Source organism: Colius striatus, chromosome 26 (assembly GCF_028858725.1).
Source record: "Colius striatus isolate bColStr4 chromosome 26, bColStr4.1.hap1, whole genome shotgun sequence".
Lineage (NCBI taxonomy): Eukaryota > Metazoa > Chordata > Aves > Coliiformes > Coliidae > Colius > Colius striatus.
In genome coordinates, this window is record NC_084784.1 from 2,984,410 (window position 1) to 2,999,181 (window position 14,772).

The window sequence follows — 14,772 nt, forward strand, 5'->3', positions numbered from 1 at the left end:
TTGCTTTTGTATAAAGAAGCATCAGGCTTGGAGGGCTGCAGCTGCTGAATCACAAAGAGCATTAAGTAGAAAAAGCAAGTCACTTTTTGCCACCTTGATTTTGTGGCTTGAGTGCAGCCATGCAATGCCATGCAAGGGCTTTACAGGATGGAAAGCTGATGTCAGCCATGTCTGTAGGTAACCAGATTCAGTGAGGTGACAGGTACTCATTTGTTCCTGGAACTGCTGATTGCTGGAGCATGAGAGGCTGCCTTTATCTGTGCTTAAAGTGCTTCCAAAGAGCAGCAGAAATTGCTGACTGGCACCCTGCTGATGTCTTCCTCTGCTTAAGGAAAGCAGAAGGTGTGGTGGCACTTGTTTCAGGTTTTCTTCTCAAGGATGGCATGTGAAGTGTACCAAAGCCACCTTCCCCAGCAGCACTGCTGTCATGTGGCAGCGTGTTTCACAGAGCTTTGGAAGACCCTGGTTGCCTGGCTTTAGGAAAAGCATCCTTAAAATGCATTCATCTGAGAAACTGATGTAAATGAGCTCTCCCTTGTCACAGGAGGTTTTGAATGAGTTGCCTTCTCATCACCAGTGCTGTGTTTTCCTTTAAAGAGCGTTGGATGTTTGTGTCCTAGCCTGTTCCATTCACTAGTCAGCCTGTATTTACAGCTGCACTTCAGTAACCTTCAGCTTTTACATGAGAGCTCCATCCAGTCAGGTTTTTGATGTGAGGTTTTCCCTCTGTCACACAACTGGCTCAGAACTTGTCAGTTTATGGACCAGAGTTGCACCTGGGGCTGTGTACACTGTCAGCTTGTGTGCATACCTCACATGACACACAAGCATGTTTTAGGGTAATCTTTGCTTCTTGAGAGGAACAGTCTGGTGGGGTTGGGGTTTCTCTGTAAGTTACTGGAGACACAAAGGATGTTACAGCTAATCCAGAAGGTTCCAGATTCAAAAGCCTGGCTCTGCTGTTAGCTTGGGAGCTTTAGAGCCTCAGTTAGTTTCTCTGTTTAAAAAAGAAAAGGAAATGTTAGTCATGAGATGGCAAAACGTGGTTGTTGGGGAAGGGACTGGAAAATGGAGAGAGGGCTGCACACACAGCGACAGCTGCACGTGTGTAAGCCTTGTGTGGTTTTCTTCCTCCTCTGCTGTTGCAAAACTGGGTCTGTGAACTTCCATTGTGCAGATATCCACACAGAGGCAGTTCAAGCAGCTCTGGCAAAGCACAAGGAGCAGAAGATGGCCCTGCCCATGCCAACAAAAAGGCGGTCCACGTTTGTTCAGTCTCCAGCTGATGCCTGCACTCCCCCAGGTGAGGTTCCTGCAGGGGTGTGTGTGTGTGTGCATCAGTAACAGCTTCCAAATGGAGAGGCTGCAATCGGCAAAGTCTCCACACCCCAGCACATTTGGAGGTAGACTGTTACTCCTGGGGCTCTCTTGCTGCATTTCAGCAGCTGCTTGTTTTCAGGGAGCTTAAGGGCTGTGCAAATGTGAGGAGCTCCTCTTCTGGAAGCTTTTAAGGAATCAGTTGACAAGCTGAGCAAGCTTTCTGGACTGAGGCTGCTTCTTGTGCTCCCCTCACACCTCCTTCAGTTACATAATTCACTTGTGATTTTAAGGTTTAATACCCAGCACACAGGGAAAGGGTTTGCAGCAGTGTGCATTTCTGGGCAAGGACCTTGGAGGGGATCCTGAGGGATTCCAGGACTTGAAGGACTTTTCCTTCCTAACCCTTCCCATGTAATGGCTGCAGCAAAATACCTCAGGTGAATTGGTGTCTGTTGTGGTGCATGTGCATCAGGTATGAATCAACTCTGTTTTCGAGCAGCTATATGCACTGGCTTAAAGATCAGTTTGTGTACTATTTGGCAGTGACTTTTGTGTTGTCTCTCAATGTGCAGAAGCATCACAGTCACATGGATTGATGAAATTATCTGAAGATTGTGAATTCCAACCTCACTGTGAATCCATCTCTCTCTGAAACTGCTCTTTGGGCCACTTCACTCATTCCTGTTCTTTTACCTCCTTTTTTTCCTTCATGCTTCCTTTTTTTCCTTTTCTACTGGGGGCTAATGCATGTTCCCAGCACCTGCTTTTGGGGTCTCAGCTTTGTACTAACCCATCCAGGACTGTACAAATCAAGGTCAGCACTTCCAGTGTGTCTGGAGCCAGTCTCTTTCTTTAGCTCGTGGCCACATTCTGCTCTGGCACGTGGGTAGAACACAGTTCATCATTTGATTTACAGCTAGAGGATAAGCAGGCAGTCACTGTGAAGAACACCTTAAACTGCAGGCCAAAGCCTAACTGAGTGTTTGCATGTAGCACTGTACAACTTAAGATATCAAGTAGTGAGGGCTTTTGTTGCTAATTAGGTCAGAGCTTTAGGAGGGAGGAGGGATCTGTGCTCTCAGAAGGAGGCGGTTCCTTGTTGGAGTTGTCTCTGCTTTAGTTTGGGGTTGGTTTACTTTCTGCTGTTTTTTGTAATTGGAAAGAACCCATTTTGAGCACCAGACAAAAGCATTTTCTGCATGTGACCTTGGCACATTTGTTTCCCAGTTGCTGCTTTCTGCCCTGTTCCTGTGACTCCTCAGCTCTGACGATACCGACCCCTCGCTTTGCGTTCCAGAATTAGCAGAGTTAGGCAGCAGCAGCATCTCATATCACACCCTATGGATGGAAAAGTAACAAATCCATAAACCTGGAGACCCCAGGGGAAGGAGAATCTCTTGTGCACTTTGAACAGGGGCCAAAACACCAGAGGTGAATGTGTTCACGTTGGAGACGTCGCCTGCTTTGGCCAGCGTGAACCTTGTTTGACACAACCTGCGAACAAAAGATGGTCTTATTGCGAGCCTGTGCTGTTGATATGTGAACTGGAAAGAGGGGCATGTTCAGTGCAATGTGCTTTTCCCTAAGCAGCTAGATTTTCTTTTCTGCTTCCACACAGACACGTCTTCTGCATCCGAGGACGAGGGGTCGCTAAGGCGCCAAGCTGCTCTTTCTGCTGCATTGCATCAGAGCTTACAGAATGCTGAGTCTTGGATCAACCGATCTATTCAGGGGTCATCCACATCCTCATCAGCATCTTCTACACTTTCCCATGGAGAAGGCAAAGGGACCAGTGGGTCACTAGCTGATGTATTTGCCAATGCTCGAATAGGTAGGAGATGGGTACGAACAGCAAAACACTGCTTCGAGTTCAGATTGTGTGAATAAAGCTGGAGGTGTCCGTGGCACGAGCCAAATTCGGATCAAGGGCTTAGCTAGCTTGGCTGGAACTTGCTGGCATTTACTGGAGTTGCACCATCACTTCTTTTTTTTTTCCCCTTGAGAATTTCAGAACTTTGAGTTGATTGGAAAAGGGGGAGAAGGAGCTGACCGAGTGGGGAAGGGTGTGATGGCAGCACGGGCAGGATCGGGAGGCTCAGCTTCCTTCCTGTGCACTGTGTTGCTTATGTCTCCAGCAGTTTGAAGCTACTGTGTGTACACAGCTACTGGATGCAAGCAGCATTTAGCAGCTGTGTGCTGGTGAACACCACAGGGGTGTCTGTGCCTGGAGAGTGGGGGAAATGCTGCGTTCTAAGCTTCTCATTTCGCTGGGAGCCCTGAGGATTTACTGGTTGCATTAGGTTAAAAGAGAGAAAGAACCAAACCCAGCCATATGTATGAACAAACAAGCATGTCATTGACAAAACAAGTGGTTCTAGCAGAGATTTAGCACAGCTCTTTTACACCTAGTCTGACAGATATCAGAGCATCCAGATGGTGAGAAGACAGAGCAAAATCTACAGATCTGGATACCCCAGGCTCAGTTTTTTGAGGCTCTGAGGTGCTCCCTGCTGCTGATGCTTCTGTATGGAATTGCCAAGTTTGGTTTTGCTCTGTGTATGTTTTTTGTCTTTTTGGTTCAGTTTTTATCTGCTGTTTGAGGATGTTCCTGCATCTCAGGACGTGTCTGTACTTTGTGTGCTCTCTGCTTTTTGCTTAACTGGTTTGGGGCAAGCAGTGCATAGGAGTGCTGGTGGGTTTTTAGCTGTTTTATTGCTGTTGGGTTTGTTTGTTTGTTTGTTTGCTGGGATGCAAATTGTTTACTGCAATGGAAAACTGGGGAAATGCCCATGAAGTGCAGTGGATATAATGAAGGTCTGAAGCAGAGAGGCTGCTTTTAATTGGAGCATACAGAAAGCCAAGTTACCTTTTGTAATGAGTTAAGGTGATCAAGCTTTTTTTACTCACAATCAGTGTTTTATGCAAAGTCCTAGTTTTAAATCTTCACTGGAATTGTACTTGCCATGTGGATGCCACATCTGTCCTATGGCAACACCTCACTTGGATGGGCAGGGAATGCCCACATGGCAATTCTAGACATTTCCTTGGAGAAAGCAATGAAAAGTCCTGCAAATTTGTACAAAATCTATGTCCTTCCTAGTGATTTCACAGGTTCAGTGCATGGCCAGTGTTCCTGGGCATCATATTCCCAAAGGTATGCAGACATTGTCCCCTCAGAAAGAGGAGCTCAGAGAATCAACCCTTGTGTGGGCATTACCTAGCACCTGCCTTCCCTCAGACTCTCTACAAACCAACACAGAGTTTCAAAACTGTTGATTTGTTTCCTTTGTAAGCAACTGCTGCTGGTTCTCTGAAGCTGCAGTGGAATATTGCTGCCCTGTCAGGGGGCTGAACCTACTGTGTCGTGCAAAGAAAGCCCATGTAAGCAAAAATCCCTGCTTTAAGAGGAAGTCAGTGAGGGGATGCCTGAGGTGTGCAGAGTGATCTGCAGTTCTGAAGCTCACAAGCTCATCTGGAAAGCCATGTCTTGCATCTTCAAGCAAAAGCAAGGCCCAGTGGCTCTGTCTGTTAGGTTTTCAGTGTGGTATTTAACTGATGGGCAGGCTCATGCTCTTTAGCCACCCAACTGGAAGAAGTTGAGACCCAACATGATGTTTTGCTGCTCTGCTGTAGTCAACAGCCTACTGCATGTGGTGCTGTTTTAGAAAGCCCTTCCTGACACAGAAGTTAAAGGGTGTGACTCTAGCAAGAGAGATTATGGCAGAGGTGCTGGGGCTTTGAATGTTCCAGAGCTCATGTGGCTCTCGAAGCTTTTTCTTACAGTGCCGAAGGTCGAGAGGTTGAGCTTGGCTTGAAGGTTAGAGACTCAAGAATAGCAATTCCATTCTAGTGAACCACTTTCCTGACATGGACAAAGCCACTCACCTTGTGCCTTTGTTTTCTGTTTTCCAGAGCAGATAATGTGCACCTCCTAGAGCTCCTTAATGTTTAGGAAGCCACGTGTTTAGCTTAATAAGAGCTTCCATGCAGTCAACCCGTTAAGTTCTTAAGATTGTTGGTAACAGGTAACTAACACTTTGCTTGTTCCATCTGCTGCTGAGAGGTAAATGTTAATTGCCATCTCAATTTTTCTCCCTTTCTTTAGAGAGTTTCTCAGTCCCCCCAGATGTCACAGCAACTACCTCCTCTTCCTCAGCACGCCCAGCAGCCATCGACCTCCCTCCCTCCGGCATCGTCAAGGGCATGCACAAGGGATCCAACCGCTCGAGTCTCATGGATACTGCTGATGGTAGGGAAGCTTCCAGAGCACCCAGGGATCAGGCTGAGTGTAAAGGACTGGAGCTGGGAGAACAAATCCTGTGACTTTATCCCATTTAAGCACCTGACAGGTTTGAAGTGGTTCTGGGATGAGCATCGGCACGTTCCTGTGCCATGAAGAGCAATTACCTGCTCTGTTCTGAACTGCAGAGAATCATGGCACAGATAATGAGCTTTTTCTCCTCTCTGCTGCTTTTTAAGAACAGGAATTACAAAAGCAGAAGTCAGCTAATTGTTTGTAAAAGCATTTGCCCTAGAATCCCCTAAAGGAAAGGTGAGATGAATGAAAGAGTGTGATTCTGAACTGAGTCACCTCCCACGAAGCTGACAGCACTCACTTGAAGCTGGTTTATGAGCAGCTTTGTGCAGAGGGGGTGGCATTGATGTCCCTGGCTGTGTGTCCTCAGCTGCTGGGGACTGCAGGAACTGCTCTGCAGCAGGTGCCTTGGGACAGACAAGGTAGAAATCAGCCCTTGAGTGCTTTAAAAGTCAATCTCTGTCCCTGTCATGTTCACTGAGTTCACAGCACAACCTTTAGCCAGTGGCTGAATGAGTGGGTGCACCGAGGGAAGTGCCCTCCTGTGGAAGGAGGTGAGGTGGAAATGTGAACAGCCACAATGGACACTTTCACTGGACCAAATCTTTCCCTCCAGGTGTTCCTGTGAGCAGTCGAGTCTCCACAAAAATTCAGCAGTTACTCAACACCTTGAAAAGACCCAAAAGGCCTCCCCTGAAGGAGTTCTTTGTAGATGATTTTGAAGAAATTGTGGAAGGTAATGGCACCAAAAGAAGGGTTTTATTCATCATTTGTCATGAGGACACAGACATGCACAGTGCTGAGCTTATCATGCCAGTGTCTTTTGGCCCCTGCTTTGCAGCCAGCAGCAGCCTCACGATACAAAGCCAGGGTCTGGAGTGACTCACCATGCTGCCAAGCTTTGGGTGGGCTCCTCAACACCAAACTCCTTGTAGTCACTAAAACTTAGGCTGGATTGAAGCTGGGAAGCTCAACCAGGGCAACCCCCTGCCAGAGCAGTAGCACCCAGAGCAGGGCACACAGGGACTCATCCAGCTGGGGCTGGGATGTGTCCAGAGCAGGAGCCTCCACAGCCCATCTGGGCAGCCTGTAGCTTCCTTACAACTTTCTTTTGCAGGATTGTTTTGCCTTTGCGCAGTTCTGTGTGACTTTCCTCACTGTGGTACCAAATACCTTTCAGCAGCAGCTCAGGAGTCCACCTTCACGGTGGTTTATTTTGTGCAGGGCTTGCCAGGAAACTAAATGTGATGGGGTTAAACCTAAAGGCAATGAGGAAGAGCATTTGTTTTCAGTGGTGCCTGAGATGAGCTGGAAAGATGACTGAATTTTCTTCAGTTCCACAGCCTGACCCAAATCAGCCCAAGCCAGAGGGACGTCAGATGACACCCGTGAAGGGAGAACCCCTGGGAGTTGTTTGTAACTGGCCTCCTGCCTTAGAAGCAGCACTGCAGCGCTGGGGAATCACACAAGCTAAATGCCCCTGTCTGACAGCACTGGATGTTACAGGAAAACCAGTTTATACCCTCACATATGGTGAGTTGAGCCCTGGCTGAACTGCTCTGAAAGGGCAGTAGTGGATGGAACACGGGGTTGTTGGTCCTGGTGTGGCTGCAGGTGCCCTCCGGGGTTTTCAGAGCTTTGTAGCAAAAGCAGTATCACTGAAACAGAGGAATGTAAAAGCAGCCAAGAGCTGAAATGCTCTCTTTTATGCTGGGTTGATTTAGAGTTGTGCAAGTCTCTCTTCTTTGTGTTCTAGGCAAGTTGTGGAGCAGAAGTCTCAAGCTGGCCTACACACTGCTTAATAAACTGGGCACCAAAAATGAACCTGTGTTAAAACCTGGAGACAGGGTAATGAGTTTAGGACTGTCTGCTTCTCCCACTGAGATAAAAGGAGGGGTTGGGGCAGGGGGGGAGGCTGTAACTTAACACAGACACTGTGTTCTTGTTCTTTGAATAGTAAGACTCTTATCCCAGGGACAGGCTGTTTGGGAAAGAAACATGTTGAGTTTTCAGTCCTGCTGGCTCCTCTGTAAGCAACTTCTTGGCTCTGGGCTTTAAAATACATCTAAGGAAGAGCATTGCACTGCTGAGACAGAGAGCTGTGGGTCTGTGTGTTTTGGCTGTGTGTGTGTGTGTGTCTGGGCACCCAGGCAGTGCTGGCATCGCTGCACCGAGTGGAAGAGAGCACTTGAGGATGCCCTGTGAGAAGTGCTGTGGTAGAATGTGAAATAGCACAAAGGTTTTAGACTCTTAGCCCCTGTAGATCTGAACTTTGAGTTTTCCCCTTGTATCTCAACTGACAAAGCTCTTCTGTGAATTGCAGGTAGCCCTGGTGTATCCCAACAATGACCCAGTCATGTTTATGGTGGCATTTTACGGCTGTCTCCTAGCAGAAGTCATACCAGTGCCTATAGAGGTACCTCTTACCAGAAAGGTAACGTTGATGGAACTTAGAGGAGTGATAGGCTGATGTGGGATGAAAACCAAGTCAGACCATCAACCTCTGAGAGTCTTTCACAGCTCCCAGCTGCTGCCTCAGCAGCTCTGGATCAACACAGTGTGCAAGACCTTTGTGAACCTGGAACAGCAGCTTAAAAATGGGAGAAAGAGCTGTGCTGAGCAGCTGGAAATGCTCTTCATTCCATCCTTGCAAACCATGTGTGTGGTACAGACAGTGCTGTGGATCTGCCCCATGGTTGCCAGCCATGCTGAGCATCTGCCAGTCCTTTGGCTTTGCTGAAGGTGCTGAGTGTTTCTGGACACTTCAAGGCACTTTCTGTCAATCATTTGCTCAACAAAGCGTTTTCTTTACCCTTAACCAGAGTTTGCCCAGTATCACCATATCATTGTCATGGCAAGAGTTGCCTAAAACTGTAGACTTTTATAAGAGGAAACAAAAGCAACAGGATAATGGCAAACCTGTGGCAAGAGAGGTGGTGATGAAGTGGCAAGCTAGGCTGGCAGTGCTGTGGGAGCCACAGAGCTTTGCTTTCACTTGTCTGGAACATGCCAACTGCTGTAGCAACCAAATACTAAATTAAAACTTCTCCCAGTGTTTGCCCAATGAGATTTCTCAGTGAGCTGCCTCATTTCAGTGTCTCTGTCATTGTGCAACAGAATTAGTTCCTGGGGAAGGAGAGGCTTTGTTGTTTCACTGTAATTATACGTTTTGCTGCGCTTTTTTTGGCCTCCTGATTCCTCTTTTGAGGCATCTGTGCTTCCATGAGTGAAAAGCAATGGTGTGTGCTCACTGCCTGGATGCTGGGCACCAGCACTTGTTGTCTGTGGTTCTCACATGCAATGCATTTTAGTCTTGCCAATGTAATATCTGGTCTGTGTAGAAAGAGTTCCCTTTGAGAGCCACCACACTTCTCTGCAATCTGTCCCTGCTCACATAATCCCTTCATTTTTGAGCAAAACTGATTGAAAATCACAGACTTGGTGTGCAGGAGCTTGAGCATCCCTTCTGTGGCTTTATCTCTTTCCTGGGGACTTGTATTGGCTCACAGGAATGTCTCCATTTCAACCCAGCAGGCCTTTGTGCTGGATGCAAATCATCTTCCAAAACATGTCATTCCTTTAGCTTTAGGGGTGGTTGTATTCATCCCTGACACACTGCATGGCATCTGAGTTTCAAACCATTGCCAGGCACTGAATGTGAGGGGAGAAGGACAAACCAAAGGCAAAGGTGTTTGTGGGCATGGGTTGCTGCTTCTTTTTCCTCCCCATGTGATCATAATGTTACCATCCACTTACCAGAGCGTTACCCAACCTTGGATTTTGGTACAGGGAAAGTTGACTGGTGTCATCTTTAGACAGGAATGACTGTTTCCCCCCTCTCCTCTCCCCTCAGGATGCTGGTGGCCAGCAGATTGGGTTTCTGCTCGGAAGCTGTGGGGTTGCTTTGGCCCTCACCACTGAAGTCTGTCTGAAAGGGCTTCCAAAAACCCAGAATGGAGAAATTGTGCAGTTTAAAGGTGAGCTTGGTTGCAGACTTGCTTTGGATTGCACTTTGGCTGTAGCTGAGCCATCTGAAAGGAGTTGTCAGAAGGCTGGATGCGTTTTGGGGGAGGCAAAGGGAGCGACTTTGCTGGTAGCATCACTTAGCTCTTGTTTTATCCACGTGGTGTAAATCGATGCCTGTGTCTGACAGCGTTGCTTCCTTGTGGTGGAGGTACAATAAATCCACCTCAGGAGGCAGGGTTGTCCTCAGATCCCTTCAGTGGCATTTGGCAGCTTCAGAAGCAGTTTAGTTAATGGTACAGGCAGCTATATTTAGGAATACTGCAGGGATCTCTCCTGGGTAGAGGAAGTGTTTTTGTTGCCCACTGAACTCCCTGATGAGAAATGAGATGAACCTTCTGGCTTGTAGCTTGGCTTGGCTCAGTGCTTTGCTTGTGTAACTGGGCTTGGACAAGTGGTGGGGTTTTAGTGGATCCTTGCAGAATGTAAATCCCTCCATAAACAAACTGATATTAATATTCCACTTTGCATTTTGGCTCTAGGTTGGCCCAGACTCAAATGGGTTGTGACAGATTCAAAATATCTCTCCAAATCTCCTAAGGATTGGCAGCCCAACATCTCAGCTGCAGGAACTGAGCCAGCATATATCGAGGTAAGTAGTGAATGGGGAATAGAAAGCAGCTTCCCTGAGCTGGATTTAATGTTCTCATCCCCAGAGAGATAATGCTTTCACCTCACTACCTTAAACCCCCCAGTTTCTAGCTGCTGAAACAAGTATTTTCAGGGCAGGTTGTACACAGGGAGCTGCTTTTAGCTTGGAATGCCTTTGTGGGCTGGAGTGCTCCAGATGAGTTGGACAACACTGTTCTTATTCCAGAAAGATCAGAATTGAGACAGCTGAGCTCTCTGAGATAGTGCATTGGCAACACAGATTTCAGAAACCACTTCAGCCAACATCTGGAGTTTCCTGCTCTTCCCTGTCAGAGCCTGTTTGTGCCTGAGCACCTCAGTAAGGGAACGTGGGGCCGTTGCAGTGCTTTAGGGATAACGGTAGTTTGGCTGTTCTGAGATTCCAAATAGGCCTCTCAGTTTACTTGTGGGAGCAGGAAGGATGTTGTGAGAAGCAGCACCAGTGAAATAAACACAAACCTATTCAGTTCCCACCTTTGTTACATCTCTGGAGTCACCTGGCCACGTCTTCAGCCTGATGAACAGTCTCAGGAGTGAACCTTGCTGAGAGCTTTCTGCATCAGGCACTTTCAGAGCGTGGCTCAGCAGCTTTAAAGAAACAAAGCTTGATTTCATACAGCTCCTGTGGTTTAATGTCCTTGATGGGTGGGGACCTGGAGCCACAGCCTGACTTTTCCTCCCTTTGTGCAGTACAAGACGAGCAAGGAGGGCAGCGTCATGGGCGTGACGGTGTCGCGGGCTGCCATGCTGTCTCACTGTCAGGCCTTGTCTCAGGCCTGCAACTATTCTGAAGGTAAGTGCTGCTGGCACAGAAACCCCAAAGGAATGAAGGTTCAGCAGCAGCATTTTCAGTGGCTACTTCTCATTTGGCTGTGGGTAACCAACTCACAATAGTATATGAAGGAAGAAAAGTAAAAGGGAAAAGCACAGATTCATTCTCCACCCCAAAATGAAGAGTGGCTGTGAGTCTCTTCCATCCCAAACTGCAGCATCTCCATTGCCATGGTGAAGAGGAGTGAAACTGGGACTTGCAGCATGTCTGGGAAGTTAACAAGTCAGTTCTGATGAATCAAAGGGGAGCAGATGAATCAAAGGGGAGCATTTTCCAAGGAGCTGGAGTCTCCCTCTCACTTTACTGGTCACCTGTTCCAGTATCTTTCCAAACACTGTTCCTGACAGTGTGTCAGTCCCAAAGCATCTCTTGAGACTGGTTCTGCACTGGTTGCACGAGGCTTTTTGGCTATCCTGGAGATGGAGACCCCAGAGTCCTGCTCTGGGATGTGGATCTAGTCCAGCCCACCTTGCAATTCAAGCTAATGTGTGTGTCCATGACCAAAGCTTTGTGTGTAGAGCTGTGTGTCACAGCACTTGAAAATGCAGTTTGTCTTTTGGAAGCCATGGCTTTAATGTCCCATTGCTCCTGGGAGTCTGCTTGAATGGTGTTCTCCACTCTTCCCCTGCTGCTGCTCGTGCACAACAGGGTTCAATCCCTTTTCCATCTCACTGATGCACGTTCCAGGCTGGAAGGTGATTTTTCTTGCAACATTCTGGGCTGTGTTCCTTCCCAGGAGTTGATGTCCAGGTGTGTCATTTTTGCCCAACAAGGAGCTCTGACTCATAAAACGTATCCTCAGACAACCAAAGCTCTGCCCTTGCTTGTCACAGGTGTTGTACCTCGTGGGGCAGATGTGACAGATTCCAGTGAGAGGTTCAGATGGAGGCAGAGTCCAGCAGCAGTCAGTGATGGTCACAGCAGAGGTGGTCACAGCAGAGGTGGTCACAGCAGTGATGGTCACAGCAGTGATGGTCACAGCTGTCCTGGCTCATTTCACTTCACAACTACAACTTCTCTTTTCCCAGGTGAAACGATTGTGAACGTTTTGGATTTCAAGAAGGACGCAGGGCTGTGGCATGGCATCCTGACGGTGAGTCACAGCCTCCAAGCACTTGCTGAAGCATTTCATATCTCTGTTATTGCAGCATGTGAGGGCATGGCTGAGAAGCATTAGCTATGAAGTCAATCATTTCTCCCCCTGCTTAGATCTACAGGTCTCCAGAGCAGATGTAGAAGAGCCCCCTGAAGCTCTGTGGTTGCTGCTGGGGTAGGGGTTGATGGGGAGTGAGGTGACAAGAGATTTTTTTTGAGCTCCTTCCTAAAACATCTTTTCTTTTTCTGCTTTCAGAATGTGATGAACAAGCTGCACACTATCAGTGTGCCCTACTCTGTGATGAAAACCTGCCCACTCTCCTGGGTGCAGAGAGTTCACACCCACAAAGGTAACTCTGTGTTCCACAACTTCAGCTTGAAGTTCTCAGGATGAATAAGAGGCATTCAAGTCTCAAATGCTGTAGAGCCCTCTTGCTCTTCTGTGAACAACCTCAAGGGCCACAACTAATGTACTTCTAAATATGCACCATGTCCTAATGCCATGGGAACATCAGTGAACTTGATGGGGAGCCTCATGACCTGTGTGCTTGAAGCCAGTGCCTTTTATGAGACCAAGAAAATACCTTGTCCTCAGCCAGGACATGCAGGTGGTGATAGTGATTGATGCACTTTGGAGGAGGGGCTGCCACAGTGACAGAGCCTGGCTCACATGGTGGGCAAATGGCTCGTGTGCCACAGCAGATGCTGCCCTGTGCTGGGGGTTTGCTGTTGCTGCAAACTCGATTCATTAAGGCTTGTTTGCTTTAGTGAGGATTTGCACACTTGGGAGTGTGTATTCATATGAAAATGACTCATGGAAAGCTTTTTATATGTCCTTATATGGGTTTTTTCTGGTGTTGATTTGCAGCAAAGGTTGCTTTGGTCAAGTGTCGAGACTTGCACTGGGCCATGATGGCCCATCGAGACCAAAGAGACGTCAGTCTGAGCTCTCTGCGCATGCTGATTGTAACTGATGGTGCAAACCCTTGTGAGTATGAACCTCCTGCCCTTCTCCCTTCTCAGGACACATGTTTCTGAGCTCACTGTCCCACAGGCTCAAGCTGAACTGCAATGCTTCCAGTAGGATTCATGTTAGGGCAGCCATCTGGTGACACAGCTGTGGATGGTGGTGCTGGAGCACCAGAGCAAGAGGTTTTCTGGGCTTTGAGTTGTGAAAGACACTGAGAAGCCAGAAACAAGAGAGTTGAATGGGGAGCTCTTGTGTGTCAAGTCTTGGTGGATAGAGTGAGACTGGGTTTAAATTACTCCCAGGGAATAAGGTGAAGGCTTTGAAGAAAGTATTTGAAATGGGGGGGGTGAAATCCCCAGACAAGGCTGCAAGGAATGCTGTTGGTGGAAGGACTGAGGAGTGTTTGCCTGGATGGCAGCAGCTGGGAGGGATACTTGGAATAGCATTGGACTTGTTTTGATTGTGCATGGAAACAGACCCTACACGTGTGCCCCAGTCACTGGAGGCTTGGCAGGAATGTGAAGCTCTGCTGTGCCATGAGTGTGAACCAAACTGAGGGAGAGAAGCAGACTTGTGCAAGGGAATGTGCCTGTTCCCAAGTCACACTGAGTAGGCACTCGAGCTCCTTTGTGGCTGGTGTGTTGGAAGATGCTGCCTGTAGTTCAGAGAAGTGGCACAGCACACAGACAGACACACAGACAGACACACAGACAGACACACAGACAGACACACAGACAGACACACAGACAGACACACAGACAGACACACAGACAGACACACAGACAGACACACAGACAGACACACAGACAGACACACAGACAGACACACAGACAGACACACAGACAGACACACAGACAGACACACACACAGACACACAGACAGACACACAGACAGACACACACACAGACACACACACAGACACACACACAGACACACACACAGACAGACACACACACACACACGTGCTGTGCTTGTTGCTGTCTTATTTTACAGACAGCTCTAAAGGTCAGATCATGTAAGGGCATAGTGACATATTTCCCTTCTTTCCAGGGTCTGTTTCCTCGTGTGATGCCTTCCTGAGCTTGTTTCAGAGCCATGGGCTTAAGCCAGAGGCAATCTGCCCGTGTGCCACGTCTCCAGAAGCGATGACCATTGCCATACGGAGGTAACGGCTGCTCGGCATCACCACAGGCTCAGTGATCCAGGCTGAGCTTTGGTCATAGTTGGCTTAAGCTTGACATTTACTGTGTGTGCTCAGGCCTGCAGGTAACCAAGCTGTTAAACATTTCTCCCAGGTGCTTTCTTTTCCCCCTTAGGCTGTGTGTGACAGCTCAGTGGTGTCTGTAAGGACCGTGAGCTGCTGTTTGCTCCCCTTGTTCTGTGCAGCCAGCCTGGTGTTGTGGAGTCTGAGATGAGATTTGTTACCACTTTAGACAGTCATTTTCATAGTCTCTCTGTCCATTGCTGCCTTCTGTAATAAACAGCCCTATAAGCATCTGGGAGCTGGTGTTTAACATGGAGTGAGCTAAAGAGCTGCAAGAAGGGTTGGCACTTGCCCTAGAGTTTCTTACTGATCAATGTGGCTCT

General features: G+C 48.0%; 1 protein-coding gene across 3 annotated transcripts in view; it reads left to right on the forward strand.

Annotated features, from left to right (window-relative positions):
• The window catches only part of DIP2B (disco interacting protein 2 homolog B), a 64,737-nt gene that overhangs the window by 33,569 nt on the left and 16,396 nt on the right, over positions 1 to 14,772 (forward strand). Inside the window, exons 4-17 of one of the 3 annotated variants that reach the window (XM_062015746.1) lie at positions 1,178 to 1,303; positions 2,939 to 3,151; positions 5,426 to 5,569; positions 6,252 to 6,371; positions 6,971 to 7,168; positions 7,392 to 7,483; positions 7,959 to 8,069; positions 9,489 to 9,612; positions 10,141 to 10,250; positions 10,979 to 11,081; positions 12,149 to 12,213; positions 12,472 to 12,565; positions 13,084 to 13,203; positions 14,236 to 14,350. In XM_062015746.1, the coding sequence (XP_061871730.1) occupies positions 1,178 to 1,303; positions 2,939 to 3,151; positions 5,426 to 5,569; positions 6,252 to 6,371; positions 6,971 to 7,168; positions 7,392 to 7,483; positions 7,959 to 8,069; positions 9,489 to 9,612; positions 10,141 to 10,250; positions 10,979 to 11,081; positions 12,149 to 12,213; positions 12,472 to 12,565; positions 13,084 to 13,203; positions 14,236 to 14,350 (1,735 nt within the window). The remainder of the gene's footprint in view (positions 1 to 1,177; positions 1,304 to 2,938; positions 3,152 to 5,425; positions 5,570 to 6,251; positions 6,372 to 6,970; positions 7,169 to 7,391; positions 7,484 to 7,958; positions 8,070 to 9,488; positions 9,613 to 10,140; positions 10,251 to 10,978; positions 11,082 to 12,148; positions 12,214 to 12,471; positions 12,566 to 13,083; positions 13,204 to 14,235; positions 14,351 to 14,772) is intronic. The other 2 variants (XM_062015747.1, XM_062015748.1) reach the window with 2 other exon arrangements.